This window comes from Schistosoma haematobium, chromosome 3, assembly GCF_000699445.3.
Source record: "Schistosoma haematobium chromosome 3, whole genome shotgun sequence".
Lineage (NCBI taxonomy): Eukaryota > Metazoa > Platyhelminthes > Trematoda > Strigeidida > Schistosomatidae > Schistosoma > Schistosoma haematobium.
This window is the reverse complement of record NC_067198.1, coordinates 3071390-3087354: the sequence shown is the minus strand read 5'-3', so window position 1 is coordinate 3087354 and position 15965 is coordinate 3071390. Positions and strand designations below refer to the sequence as shown.

Sequence of the window (15965 nt, the reverse complement as noted above, 5' to 3'; positions counted from 1 at the left end):
CCAAGTTTCAGATCCATACAGCAGAACTTACTTGACGTTCATATTGAAGTTCGTACAATTTCTTTCTTTATGATCAAATGATCTTTTAAACTTTTCTTCAACATATTAAAAAAGCTTATTTTTCCTATTGTCTTATTTTGTCTGGTTTCCGCGTTTTTAACTGAATACCTGATTAAATCTTCGATTTAGTTCATTTTTTGACTCATTTTAATTCAAACAATTCTTTACTACATACTCATTCTATTTACTGCTTACTGATTTAACTTTGTGTTTATCATCTATTTTTAACAAGGTATTGTTAATAACTCTTGTTAATTGAATGTAAACATGAAAAGGTTGAATAGCAACTGGAAAGGATTGTTCAAGATAGAGTTGGATGGAGAATGCTGATGAGTGGCCTATGCTCCTCCACGAAGGGAACAAGCGTATATAAGTAATAGATTGACCATTATTGCATGTTGCGTGTAATGATTAGGTGCTTATAAGTTATTCACTTGTTACAAATATGGTGCTCAGTGTATCGAAATTTTGAGTTATTACATGGCAAAGTACTTTAAACCAACTTTAATTTACGTTTTATTCCATTCAATTGTATGCAGGAGTAACTAATCATACGATTTTTAGGGACCATTTGGTCAGCCGGAGAACTTTAAAAATGAGGAACTACTAGAAATTTGTATTACTGTAGTTCTGAGACATAATAATCTGATATAAAACCTCTAGATCTTTTAATTAGGATGGGACTAGTAAACCAATGAAGTGGAAGTTGTTCGAACCTATAAGTTGCCAATTTGAGATACAATCAGATCTCTTTCCGATCTGATCAGTTAATAACTGAGTAATTTTTCTATGGGTTAACTACAGATGTCAGCATTTCCTACTATAACTTGAACATTATTGACCATGTCAGAGTTTATGGCTAGATTTAATCAGAATCGGCAACTTTAAGCGGTGTTCATCATGACTGCTTAATAATCCCACTTTCATTTAACTTTACCACAGACTTTATTTTAAAGACAAGACATTCTTTATTTCGCTTCTCCATATCTGGTCTTTTATCATGAGATTCACATATTAGCCTAGAGTTCGAAAACGATATAGTTGTACTTGGTGAAGACAGTAGAAAAATGGAGTCACCTGGTTTTCTTGATCAACAATCCCAGCATATTTGGAGCATATTTCCATTCTCCTAAACGTAAGATATTTCGTCAGGGCTGATCTCGTTCTATGTGTAGTTTGATCATAGTGACTGAAGTATTTGAGCGCGTTGACCACACGTCTTGAAAATATCATTAGCCTTGGTGGTTTGGTATCTGAAGAAATTTAATTTGACTTTTCACAACTTGCATTTCTTGTAACCTAAGCAAAATGCCCGTCTACCAACCAAGGAACGGGTATACTGTACAACAGTTTATAATTGCGAAGAGCAGTCTTATAAGTAGAGAAAATCGGTATAAAACTAGTATCTGACTGCTGAGTAAGCAATATTGATGTTAGACACAGAATAATAGGTGAAGGTGAAGTAGTGGAATATCAACCATTGAAGTGATTGGAACATATGTTTTAAATAGGCTTGACGACTGCTTACTTAAGTATACGAGTAGGTTGAATGAAAGCTAGACATGACATTAGTGTATGAAGTCGTTTGCTGTTGAACTGAGCCGTGTTGTTAGATACTCATTATCTGGTTGCAGTCTGAGCAATTGTCGTGACGACTGGCTGAGAACAGTGAGTGATATGGCTCAGAATCAGTCATAGTGTTGCATAAGTATTTAATTTTGTCCTTCCCTAAGTTGAAAATTACTGTACACTGTTTCTTTATCAAACTCATTCATTCTTCTCAAATGTATTTTGCATCCCTTATGTTGTTTGCTATCATTAATATCTAAGCATTCATCTTGTGAATTTCATCTCTCTTTGCTAATTTTATGGAGAAACTTGAACCAATAAGCACATAACAGAATCTAAATTGACTACAACTGGCTGATCATGACATCAGACAAAATAGTCAATCAGTGTACACTGAATTTGACTGCTTCTCCAATAGATATTAATCCTTGATGTAAAATATTTTCCGTATAATGATCGGTCCTGAAGAATTCAGTGAAACTGGCATTTCATGATACATTTATGAAACCTAAATACAAGTATTAAATTGCACTGAGAAACTAACTGAAAGGACGTACGCGTTGTATTCAATCTGTTTATAAACCATATTTTATGTAAACAATATCATTCTTGGAACTGTGTCTTATATTCCCCCAACAAATTATAGGTTCTTCAAAATGATCACTAGAACACTAGAGGTTTTAATGCTACTAGTAGGAATGAACAGACTAGATTATAACGAAGTTTATTTATTTATTTGAACACATAAACATAGGTACAAGGAGGCACCAAATATATATGCACCACACTTCGCCATCCGATCTGCGTGAGGGCTGGAACACTGATCGGGCACCCAAACAGAAGCAAGTGGTTTTCCTAGGGAGACACACTCGGAGCCTTTCATCTAGAGATCTAATCTACAAGGTAGCAAAGCAACACTGAAAGATGTGCTTACTAGTGACTAGCTTCGTGAGGGAATTCTCGGAGTTCTAGTGAGAAGCCGTGACCAATGGAGCTAGTCCGTGTCGGATAGAGACAGGCATCTACCTCAGTACAATGGAAGATGGTCGCTCAATTTCGTGGATTGGTTGATGTTAGACACCAACACCATTGGATGCCGACTCAGTGATCTGGTGGTTAAGCGTTCGCGCGCGAGACTGAAGGCCCTGGGTTCGAATGCCACAAGCGGGATCGTGGATGCGCACTACTGAGGAGTCACACAATAAAACGAAACGGCCGTCCAGTACTTCCAGGTTTTCAACGGTGGTCTAACATCAATCGGTTCATGATCTCAATCAAAAACTTAATAATCTCCACAACCCCTATACTGATAATTAACAATTGAGGAGGAAAGCATAGTTTAGATAACAGTAAACGTTAAAAATAAAAAAATAAAAATAAAGTGTTGAGATAAGAAACAACAATAAATACCTCATCACGAGAATTTGATACCATAGTTATATAATTTGGACCATTGAACCATTTACAAATATTTGGACATCGGAATACATTTTTTGTATTATGAATATTCTTTGGTATAATGGCATTATTCGACCATAAAGTAAATACAGTTCGTGGTGACATTCGAACATCAGCTGGAAATGTATATTCATTAATTTTCTCTTGAATATGTTTTTGACAAACTTTATGTAACCCAATATCAATTTCCTTTAGGTATAAATAAATAAACTAATTAACAAGTAAATAGGGATTTGGTTACGAATCAGAATATCAGAAGGGGTTTTAAGGAGATTTTAGTAATTTTAATGGCTAAGATCATGAGTCTATTAAAGCTAAACTACCATGGAAAACCTGGAGGCACTGGACGGCCGTTTCGTCCTAGTATGGGACTCCTAAACAGCGCTCGTGTGAGAGACTGATAGGCCCTGGGTTCGAATCTCGCGAGGCGGGATCGTGGATGCGCACTTCTGAGGAGCTCTATACCAGGACAAGACGGCCGTCCAGTGCTTCCAGGTTTTCTATAGTGGTCTAGCTTTAATTGACTCATGATTTCAACTATTGTATTCAGATTATATTGAAGTATTTAATTATGATAAACTTGTAGAATACATCGACTTGTGAACCTTTACCGACAAACCATTAGACAAATGATCAAGTATAATCAGATTGACTATAGTAAAAACGGAATACAAAATCAATAATGTGTTACTAATCAATGAACATACATTGTTCGATTATAGTTGATAAACAAATATTTAAAATAATCAATTAGCTAGTCATCTCATTAATGTACAACCTGATGTAAGTACTTATATGTTAAAGTTTACACTTCGTCATAGACAATGTTTTACAGATAACCCACTTATTGTCTGACTATTTAGGGGTTAATTCCCTAGCATAAGACTCATGTGTTGTCTTAGAATAGCTCAATTTTGGTGAAGACTCTGACAATTTGCGTAGTCTTCTAAACGACACAGGTATTTTTGGCGTGTAATTCTTTTCCTCCGAATGCAAAATATTGCTTCAGAAATTGTCTTCATCAACACTTGAGTTAATGATAAGGAATGAAACTAGATTGCGTCAACGGCTCCACTTATCTTGAGTCTCATTAGTCTTGATAGGCTGAGGTCTTACAAAGTTTCAACACAGATTCCGAAAGTTCAATTGATCTTTGCTGGTTTGGATTATTTGTAGCGTCGGTGAGATATCTGTCTAATAATCAAGGAATGAGTTTATTGTGCAGTAGTTTGTTCTGTGTGAAACATGACCATTGAAAATCGACGATATTCACAAGTTATTAGTATTTGATCATAGGTGTATTCGAAGCACGGCTCGTGTAGTTTTAGACTACGGAGTGAGTAATGTTGAAGTTCGAAACTGACACAATGTAAATATTGTAGGTCCATTGACAAGCTAGTGAATCTCTATCATCTGAGTTGGTTGCAACATGTACTATGTATTGCCCACCATCTCTTACTTCAAATGGTGATGTTGTTCAGTATATGATTAAGTTGAAACAAAGCAGAAATAGCTAAACAAGGACGTGAAAGCGGTCCATTGACCACTGAACTTATCGTTTTTTTAAAAAAAATAAATGTAGACTACATACTACCAATTGACCACACATAACTACAGAGAGGAAGGGAATTATCAAAACTAGAATCAAAGAATAAGAATTGATTTCAACCGGAGTGAAAATCTAAACATGAGGAAAACGGTCAGAATGAAATCAATGGACTTAAAAATTACAAGAACAACAATCGTGTACAAATTAACATTTAAAGGAGGCTAGAAAATGAATGAAACTATGTCACCGCAACAAATTTCCCACCATGTCACACGACATATCCGATCACTGATAATAAGTATCACTTCAGCCCCAATCAAAAGGACTGCACATACCAACACAGCTTAAACCAAGTGCTTATACCTTGATGGAATAAAATGTCTTGTTTCGAACTTTCCATGTATATATTACTACAACCTGCTACTATGTTGCACTTCGAAGTAGACAACTTCATATTATATGCAAATTAGGTCAATTTTAGAAAACCAAACGAAGGAAAAGTTATCTGTTTCCTGAAAGGAGATAAATGATCACAGTTGAGTTCACTGTTAATTTAGTATAGAGCAGACCAAACTAAGTAATCGTTTTTGTAAACAACGTACGATCAAAAAGATTTGGAGTTAAAGTTCAAATAAATATCAATTGACGAAGATGGATCATTTACATAACGACACATGAAATTGTTCTTTTGTGAAGTCAAAATACAAGATACAACAAGCGCTTAACCATCAGATGACTGACATTCCTAACTTACGTCAATCTGTAATTCATGCAACCATTATTTAATAATGTCAGTGATCAATTGCTCCCAGTGGTTACAGATTTCCACTAAACCTCCAGGAATCACTCCTCGAAATTAGTCACTAACAATTATATTGTAGTGACCTACTTTTATCAAAAGAACGCGATTAGTGTAATGGAAACAATTATTATAACCAATTGTACCAGGGATTGTTTTACTGTACTTGTTTGTTTAACTGTACCAAAATACATACATTCTTCCGTTGATTGTGACCTTGCATGAATTCGGTCACGCTCAGTAACCACACTTATAAACTGGCACGATCTCGGTATTCTTTCGATACCGCGGGAACGCTAACAAATACATCTCGACTAAAGCCATCAAATGCCTTCTGATATTTGGCCTACAAGGGATCTTATCGGTTAACTGGCACGTAGTCTTCCTGTAGTGGTTATCATAGTCAAACGCGACTCGATGCCACACTACAATATCATCATTATTTTCAATATTAAATGCTTTGTAGAGATTATTGAATTTTAAAGTTAACATCATGGATTGACTCGAACTAGACAATCACTTAAAACAAAGGAGAACTATGGAGTATTTCTAAAAAAAGGATTTGATACTGATACGCCTGTTACTGCTCGTAGAGGAGCATAGGCCACTCACCAGCACTCTCCATCCAACCTTGTGTGTTGTTCATCATTTTCATATCTGATTCTACTTCCCGACGTAATGTGTTTTTTGAACTTTCTCTTTTCCGCTTCCCTTCGGAATTCCAAGTTAGGGCTAGCCTCGTGGCGCAGTTTGATGATTTGCGTAGTGTATGTTCTATCCACTTCCATCGTTTTTTCCTAATTTCCTCTTCAGCTGGAAACGGATTTGTTCTCCCTCAGAGAAGGCTGTTGCTGATGGTGTCTGGTCAATGAATGTTGAGTATCTTGCGTAGACAATTACTTATAAATACTTGTACCTCCTTGATGATGGTTGTGGTAGTTCTCCAAGTTTCAGCTCCGTACAGTAGAACTGTCTTGACGTTCGCATTGAAGATTTTGACTTTGATATTGGTTGACAGTTGTTTTGAATTCCATATGTTCTTCAATTGTAGGAATGCTATCTTTGCTTCCCCAATCATCGCCTTTACGTCTGCATTCGATCCTCCTTGTTCATCAATGATGCTTCCTAGGTATGTGAAGGTTACCACATCTTCCGGAGTTTCGCCATTAAGTGTGATTAGGTTAGTGTTCACCGTGTTGCATTTGAGGATCTTGGTTTTTCCTTTGTGAATATTGAGGCTTACTGATGCAGAGGCAAAGTATACTAAACAACTGTTATTACATAATCTTTATTGGCTTGACCTCAATTTGTAATTTCGTTCAACCACGTACTCGATGTGTATACCAATATAAAGTAACCGAACTACTGAAGTTGTGTTTTTAATGGTAATAATCTTCTTGAGTGTTATACGAATGTGTGAATGATTGGCTAATATGTACTAGGTATATACGATCAATAAGGTTAGCGAATGTAGTAACTCAACTAAGTGACTCATCAACAGCGAAAGACTATAGCAATCCTCAGGGATGGAGACCAGGAATTTCATGTCGCGCAGTAAGTGATGTCTTTGAAACACTGATTTTTAATTCTACTGCACACATTTTGAACTTCAGATAATTCATGAGAATGACAAATAAACAACCTAATATGATTAGAAATAACAGTCTTTTTCTTCATATGGTTGAACTCTTCTGGTTATGATTTCCCAAAATAATTTTAGGAACTCATCTTGAAGTTATATTACCAGTGAGAAAATCATCACGAATTAAAGTAATCTCGATAATACTGTTCAATATAGACATATTCTTTATAAGTGATGGCTTATGTAAAAGCCCTCCAAAACTAGGGTCAAAAAGTTCTCCAGTACCTTCTGGTTTTTAATATTTCTTTGTAGTGAGACCTAGCTCTATGTTTTGATCAGATAGTATTGAGAAGAATGAATACACCAAAATCAGTGCATCTTTTAAATTTTCAAACTAAAATCATACCATTTAGTTCTAATCCTTTGTTGTGACTCATTAACTTAGCCAATACATCATATTGTTCTGTGTGATAGCGGCTGAGAGCTGGTACTTATTACCGGAAACTGTGAATTGCAAAATGTTATTTAAAACATGAAGACGATGGGTAAGGACTTATTATGCATCAAAAATAAACCAAAATAATGTCTGAATACACTAAATTTTGAGTGATTTATTTACATAGATTAATAGTCAGTTTTTAGATAACGTAATAATTATCAGAATGAAGATTTCTAGAGATTGAATTCATGAGTCAATTCAAGCTCGAGTTCCGTGTGTGGGATTGTGGATGCAAATTGTTGAGGAGTACCCTACTAGAACAAAATGGACATCCGGTGTTTACAGGTTTTCAATGGTCTAGTTTAGATCGACTCCTTCACATACCTAGGAAGCATCATTGATGAACAAGGAGGATCGAATGCAGACGTAAAGGCGATGATTGGGGAAGCAAAGATAGCATTCCTACAATTGAAGAACATATGGAATTCAAAACAACTGTCAACCAATATCAAAGTCAAAATCTTCAATGCGAACGTCAAGACAGTTCTACTGTACGGAGCTGAAACTTGGAGAACTACCACAACCATCATCAAGGAGGTACAAGTATTTATAAGTAATTGTCTACGCAAGATACTCAACATTCATTGACCAGACACCATCAGCAACAGCCTTCTCTGAGGGAGAACAAATCCGTTTCCAGCTGAAGAGGAAATTAGGAAAAAACGATGGAAGTGGATAGAACATACACTACGCAAATCATCAAACTGCGCCACGAGGCTAGCCCTAACTTGGAATTCCGAAGGGAAGCGGAAAAGAGAAAGTTCAAAAAACACATTACGTCGGGAAGTAGAATCAGATATGAAAATGATGAACAACACACAAGGTTGGATGGAGAGTGCTGGTGAGTGGCCTATGCTCCTCTACGAGCAGTAACAGGCGTACGTAAGTAAGCTTAGAGCGACTCACTGACATTAATCAAGGAGTAAATCACCATATAAACCAAATTTACAGTATCAGTACATTAAACGATTATGACCAATAGATATAATTAAGTTACTAAATTACGAAATAAATCCCCCTCCCCAAAGTCTGATTAACTGTCATGAATACTTAAAAAAAATTGATCTTTTATATAACTTATATTCCAATAAATTAAGTTCTTTCTCATTATATCATATTTGTTGAATAAATTTACCTTGTTTGTACTTGAATTCCATAGAAGTAAATACTCACCATTGGGATCAATTTCACAAATTTGTAAGTATCCAATAGCACTTCATGTAAAAAAAAAGAAATTAATTAGTTTATTTCATGGTTGATTTCTCGAGTCAATTAAAGCTAGACCAACATGAAAAACCTGGAATCACTAGACGACCGTTTCATCCTATTGTGGGACTCCTCAGCAGTGCGCATCCACGATGTTGCCCCGTTGGATATGAACCCAGGGTCTGTCGGTCTCGCACACGAACGCTTAACCTCTAGATCACTAAGCCGGCATCCAATCGTGTTAATGTTCAACTTCAACCAATCCACGAAATTGAGCCACTGTCTACCATTGTGTTCAGTGAGTTACTATCTCACAACAGACCCACTTGAACTCCAGTGGTCACTGCTTCTCACTATAACTCCAGGAAATACCTCTTGAAGCCAGTCATTAGTGAGCATATGTTGAATAATATCAGAAAGGGTTTTGTGAGGTTTTCCATGGTGGTGTAGCTTCAATTGACTCATGAATTCCACTCTAAAATTACCAAAATCTCTACAAAATCCCTTCTGATAAAGGTTTTTTCTTTTTTTGATATTTAATTAATATGAAGAACTTATCAATCGTTTTTTTACATTTCAAAGATGTTGGATAATAATTCTATGTCGTAATACAAACTATCTTTAACTTCAGACTTTAAAAGATATTTTGACTTTAAGAAATCTCTGCACGGATTCAGAAAACTCGTTTGGGCTTTTGCCAAATTATTTCACCTATGGCGAGATATCCATTTATCTATTAAGCGACGAGTATATTCTGCAGCAGTTTGTTTTGTTCTAATTTACGGCTGCGAAATGTGGCCATTAGAAGTAAAAGATACTCATGAGATACCGGTATTTGGTCACAGATGTCTTACAAATATTGCTACCTGATTCGGTCTGGGTACCCGGGCAGTATCCTGGCCCTCAAATAAATCAAACAATTTATGTGGCGCATATCTATTTGGTGCTGCGTTGTACCAATGTTTATGTGTTTTAAACAAACAAACAGAAATATTGCTCGTATCTACTTGGATCACCGAGTAAGTAATAGTGTGCTTAGACACAGGGTATTAGGGATTGATGGTAAATCAGTCGATCAGGTTGTAAATTTTCACCGACTATGATGGTTGGGCCACGTGTTACGTATGCCTCAACACCGATTACTACAACGTGCAATGTTAACCGGTGTTCGGGATGGTTGGAAGAAAGTTAGGCGCGGTCAAATCAAAACGTGGCATCAGTGCTTGAAGTCACTAACTTCTGGTCCCAGCCATTTTGGTAGATGCAGACTACTCGTTTGGAGACTGTGTGACATGGCTCAGAATCGATCACAATGCCGTAGGTGTATACACTCCCTGTCTTCTTTCAAACCGTGATATTAAAATCGCTTCATATCTTTCTACGAACTAATTCTTTCTTCCTGTATTATATTCTTATAAACAATCTTTCTTTTATATATTACTGTCGTTGAAGTAAAAACTATGAATTTGGTGTTCATCTTGTTGTGTTAATGAGGTATTTATTATTATTTATTTAAACACACAAACATTCGTACAAGGAGGCACCAAATAGATATGCGTCACATAAATCATTCGACATGTGTGAGGGCCGAGGTACTGCCAGAGTGCCCAGAGCGAAGCAGGTGGTTTTCTTAGGAGGCTACACACGGAGCTATTGAACAAAAGGTCTAATCCACATGGTGGTGGATCAACGTGAGAAGATACAGTCGCATAGTAGTCAGTGGTCAACAATCGATTTATAAGCCTTTTTCCCTCAGGATTCTGGGGCCCATGTGCACCATTGCTTTGAAATCAGGGTTTTCCAGCTCCCTCAGATGGTTTTTTTATATCCACCAACCCGGATAAAGCACTGGACATTTACTTTTCACCCTCACAATTTTGTTAACAACAACGCTACCGCCAGAAGGCTAAAACCATATACACATAACCATGTGAGATCATTTGGAGAGGTAAAGTTGAATTTCTCTACCTTCGACCGTACCAGAACATTCAGGGGGCTATGTTATTAGTTTCAATCTTAAAAAAACTTTAAATTTGGTAGAAAGATCAATATGACACTCGAAAATATGATAATGGTTAACAAATATAAAATAACTGGATTAATATTCTTTTATTCACGTGATTAGTGAACTGAAATAGCTTCATTCACAATTGCTACCATGTCAATTACAAGAGGGAAGATTTAATATACTTTGTTAGCAATAAAAAAAATTTGTCCTCATTTAACAAAAATAATTCAATCAATATTGATTACTATTCGATAAGAAACGAATATTATTTTTTGTTAAAGAACACAAAAGTGCTGATTACCCTTACTGTTTGTTTGTCTGTTTTTGAGAAAATTGTAATAACAAAAAAAGAGGACAAAGTGAAATAGGAATACAGATATATGAAGTCACTACAGGAAAAACATCGAACTTAAGCTGTTATACTGTAAACATAATAATTAGAATGATAACAGTTCTCATACAGAGGTCTTATGTATGTATCAATTTGAATTTAATAATATCTTCATTAATTTAACCAAGAATCAAGAAGTTGAAATAAATTTTCTATGAAGAACTTTAACATAATAACAAAATTCAGGTCATGAATTGGTTGAAGTAAGACGTTAACACTATTGGATATCAATTCAGGGGTTTAGAAGTGAAGCGTTTGCATGTGCATGATCGTGAATGAGTACTGATGAGGAGTCCTATACTAGGACGAAATGGACGTCCAGTGCTTAAAGGTTTTCAATGGTCTAGTTTAGATTGATTCATGAATTCAACTGTTAAAAATGTAGTTTCATGTAAAAGTTCATGTGTTACGTTAACTGATTGTTTGTTTTGTTTCACATAATGTTTCAAGTTTAGTTATCATATTAAATTTGTCTACCTTCATTGACAAAGTTATTCTTATCCCTATAGGAAATTTATTTTATTTCACAGTTTTGAACAGGTGTAATTGTGATAACAAGAAAAAGAAGCAGTAGCCAGTGGGGTTCAAACGGGTCTGTTGTAAGACAGTAACTCACTAAACACAATTGTGGACAGTGGCTCAATTCTGTGGACTACTTAAAGTTAAACATTAACACAGTTGGATGCCAGTTTGCTCAGTGGTTTAGAGGTGAAGCGTTCTCGCGTGAGACCGATAGGCCCCAAGTTCGAATCTCGCGGGGCGTGATCGTAGATCCGCACTATTGGGAAGTCGCACAATAGGATGAAACGGCCATCCAGTGCTTCCAGCTTTTCCATGGTGGTCTAGCTTCAACCGACTCATAATCTCAACTACTGAAAAATCAAAAACTTAGCTTATAATTATTCTTCATTACATCTATGATAGCTAACTAGTGTAATTAAGAAGTGTAACACAAAATACCTTGAAAATGACATTAAAGATTTTTGAACGTTCTTAATAGTCAGTATCAAATTTTTTCAATGGTCTGAATATTTAAATATATGAATTGTCTTGCAAGTTATGCTAAAACACTGTGATCTTTGACTTTTAACAATAGAGTACATTCAAAGCGGTATCGGATTTAATCTCGACTTAAAATTTACTGGCAACATTTCGAAATCATTATCGTCATTAAGCAGTTGATTTTCTCGTCCTTTTTTTAGTTACTCCTTTTCATTTGAACTTTTGCCTAACGTTGATTAATTTCCATACAAAATGACTTAAAACGTATATGAATCACTAGATTATTTGGAATTTATAGAGTAAATATATCACGTTTTTCAAATCAACTACGTTTTATCTTTATTTAATCGAAACTTTAAAAAAGACTAATTGCTTAAAACTAGCTCTTACGCTGAAAACTATATTTCAAATTCTGAAAAGATAAAACTGTAAAACAAATTGTTTAGATTCAAAATTATATTGATTACGAATAATGACAACGTTCAGTTGCGAATCATGCGGTAATGATAGTTAGAGTTTGAAAAACAAGTCGTCCATCAATCATCCAAACAGTAATTCATCTTCCCATTGATGTTCAGAACTGCAATGGATCAGTCTCTTATTGGTATATATGCACCTTGTGCATATGATTCGACATTGCCTTAAATCGCAAGCGTTATAAGCAAATACAGATGTTCACTAGCAGTGGAATCTAGGACGCGCGTTTCGTCCTATTTTGGACTCGTCAGCTGAATGCATTTACACGTCAGAGTTGGTGTTCACCGTTCGCTGTAAACACTACCGCGTTTTCTACTTAGCTAATGAGTCCAGAAAGCCACTGGCTTGTGCAGTGGGGTAAAGTTTAATTCATTTTTACATTGGTTGTTTGAATCGTCCCATTGATGTTTAGGACTGGAACTGAAACACGCTTCCTGGATTCCACTGCTAGCCATCACTCATCTTTGTATCCAAATATTAATCGTTTGTGAATGAGTATCTAAAATAAAAACTCTTACTTGGATCCTGATAAGCACATCGATGAATTTGGACTACCAGGTACTGAGGCATTGATTTTTGTATCCATGATTGCATTTTTGGAAGAACTTAGACCAAACTTCTTCGTGTCAAAGTTTACTTGATCACAGTTTTGTAACTCAACATCAATATTCTGAGGAGTGTCGCGGAGGTCACCATTTGATGCCATCACAAAAGAATGTATACCTTTTGATGGAACGGCACAATCCGTATGTGAGATAGCTCTCGGTTCATATGTTCTGTCAAATTCGATTCTGAAAAACAAAAGCTTTTAAATTTGTTTGAATTAACTGAGGTTAATAATAAATAGCAAAATCTCTAACGTAATTTTTTCAAACTCAAGTTTCTTGTATTAGAGTGCTTTCAAAGACTGAGAATACTAATGACATATTTCATCAATAAAACCAAATGATTTGGCTAAATTTGAGTTTGAAGAAAAGACCCTAAGAAGATAAACAATTCCACTCGAGACACATATGTTCCCGGCTGTCCACATAAAGTGATTGAAGATCGAACGCAGGAGAAAGATGCGCAAACAATGAGAGCACCCTTTTTTGCTGCATGTAGTATAATGTTGGTATTTTACTCCAGTTATAGTAGGGCCGACTGAGTTTCTATCCAGAGAAAACAAATGAATATACCACAAAACTTAAGGATTATCTCTAACTGCCTTTTATGACATTAATATAAAAAACATGTTTCATAACTATGATCTACTTGTTGAGAGTCAGTTAGATACAGTAATTACTTATTGGGTCTACAGCTCCATAAAACACGAAAGTTCAAATATATTACTAGTGTTTAAGATCTTGAATTAACAAATCTACCAAATCATAAAAAAGGTTTACTTATTAATAATACATCAAGTAATTTCTTTAAAACGAAACACAACACTAAACGTTTCCTTTATTTACTTGGGTAAAATAACTTGCGTATTGAGAGGTGTCAGAATATGGAAGAAGACCACGTTTAACACAAATATCTCACTTTTTGTCATTTTCCAAACGCTGAAAATTCTCCTCATCATCCAGTTCCCCAATAACTTGATTAATTTGTTCGTTATATGTCCGTGTGTGGAGACTCTCTTCGTCTAAATTCAACATGCTTTTAAATTTTGATAATTCCTTCATAACTTCATTCTCTTTACTTCGCATTAAATCAAAGTCAACGGCACTAGAAGTTATAGAAGCCTCCAGTCTCTGAATCTTATCCTCATAGGTACTTCTTAAGCGATTATGCTCCTTCCCCAAACTTTCCAAAGCATTCTTCAAAAGTTCAGTTTGATGTTCAGTGCTGTAAACCTAAGAAATTAAAGGTATTTTGAACAACAAACTTTAGAATTCAATTCAGCAATTTGCCGCTGCAAGTTAAGAATTGTTTGATCATTCTTCAGACATTTAGTCTTCAAAAATCGATTTTCTCTTCTCTCCGAAACCAACTGACTTTGCAAAGTAGCTATCTACAAAGGCAACAGGCAAGTTATTTTAAAAGTTATGTAAAAGTAAGAGTTAATCTAGGGTATAAAAATATCAACTAGAGCCTACTGGTTTCTTGTAGATGTCTGCAGCTTGCTGACGGTACTGAATAAGTTCCTCCTGGGCTTTGGCACGCAGTTGAGAGATGGCAGTAGAAATGGAAGCTTCCTTTCTGCGAGATTCTTCAACTTGGAAATCTTTTGCGGCGAACTGAGAGATATACCATTGTATTCTGTTTTGACTGCGACTAAGACGCTACAAAACAATAATATTTTGTTTTAGAAAAAAATACAAAACTGGAAAATTGGAGAATACAACAAACGGGAGATAACTCACCTCCTTCGCAAACAGTTTTTGAGAATTTAATGCCATCAATGCACTTTGAAGCTGATTAGCAGTCTCAGTGTATAGATCTTCAGACATTGAAAGTCTTTAATTCTACATAAATATTAAAGAATAGTACTTTTGCTTTAAAAAATTTATCTCCTCAGTAAGTTTCAATTTCACGTTCTCTTTCTCTTCCCCATGTGTCTCCAACTCTTGTACATGCATTTTCAGCGCTGTAATCTGATTAGTTTTTTCGGCAACGTCAGTTTTAAGATGACTTATCTCCAGAAGAAGTTTAGCATTTTTAGACGATTCCACTGAAATCCTGCAAAATACATACCAATCGTAAAAAACTGAACCTATCCAGAAAATGAGCGTCATTTTCTTTCCTTACTAGAATTTCATTCTCCAAGTCTCTTTTTTCGTCCAGTACAATATTTAGAGTAGTACTCAAGTGATTTATCTGGCATTCATAGGTCATTCGGAGTTGCTTAAGATCATTCTCTAGGCTGGATATCGCCTTTTTAAGGGAACTAACATCTTCCTCATTTTTTAGAAGCTTCACACGCTGGACATGAGTTGCGAATTGCTCACCTAACTCCCGAAGTTCATTTAACACACTTTCCATGATATTTGTATTACCACCGAGTAATTTTAATCGACTGTGTGATTTGGTTAAACAATTCGTATTCAATGTACCTACAATGCGCAAGCGTAAACCAATCAGCTATTTCTATCTTAACTCTTGGTGTTAAGACATGGTTCCAGTCATTTGGTGTCATTAATCGTAAACTGTCTGATCCAGAGTTCAGATTCGGATTTGTATATTATGGGCAGAAAGCCTATGGCCAATGTTATTCCTTTCCTAGTATGCTTCTGTGAGTATCCAGTCTTCTCTTCAATGAGTCATTTGAAGGTGCAAGTATTGATGACTCGGTGTGAAAACACGTATGACAAGGGTATTTTTTCGTTCCTGGCTTTTCTGCTCGCCTACTATGTCCTCTGAGATATCCCGATCTGATGGGA

At 35.7% G+C, this 15965-nt stretch overlaps 1 protein-coding gene across 1 annotated transcript; it reads right to left on the bottom strand.

The window, feature by feature from the left end:
* Positions 1-6044: 6044 nt before the first annotated feature.
* MS3_00004808 (uncharacterized protein) lies at positions 6045-15575 on the bottom strand. The gene is made up of 6 exons (XM_051212775.1): positions 15076-15575; positions 14949-15042; positions 14682-14867; positions 14471-14650; positions 14125-14438; positions 6045-13391 (listed from the first exon to the last, which is right to left on the bottom strand). The coding sequence occupies exons 1-4, from the start codon at positions 15318-15320 to the stop codon at positions 14597-14599; spliced, it is 579 nt and encodes a 192-aa protein (XP_051068688.1). The 5' UTR covers positions 15321-15575; the 3' UTR covers positions 6045-13391; positions 14125-14438; positions 14471-14596.
* Positions 15576-15965: the final 390 nt, after the last annotated feature.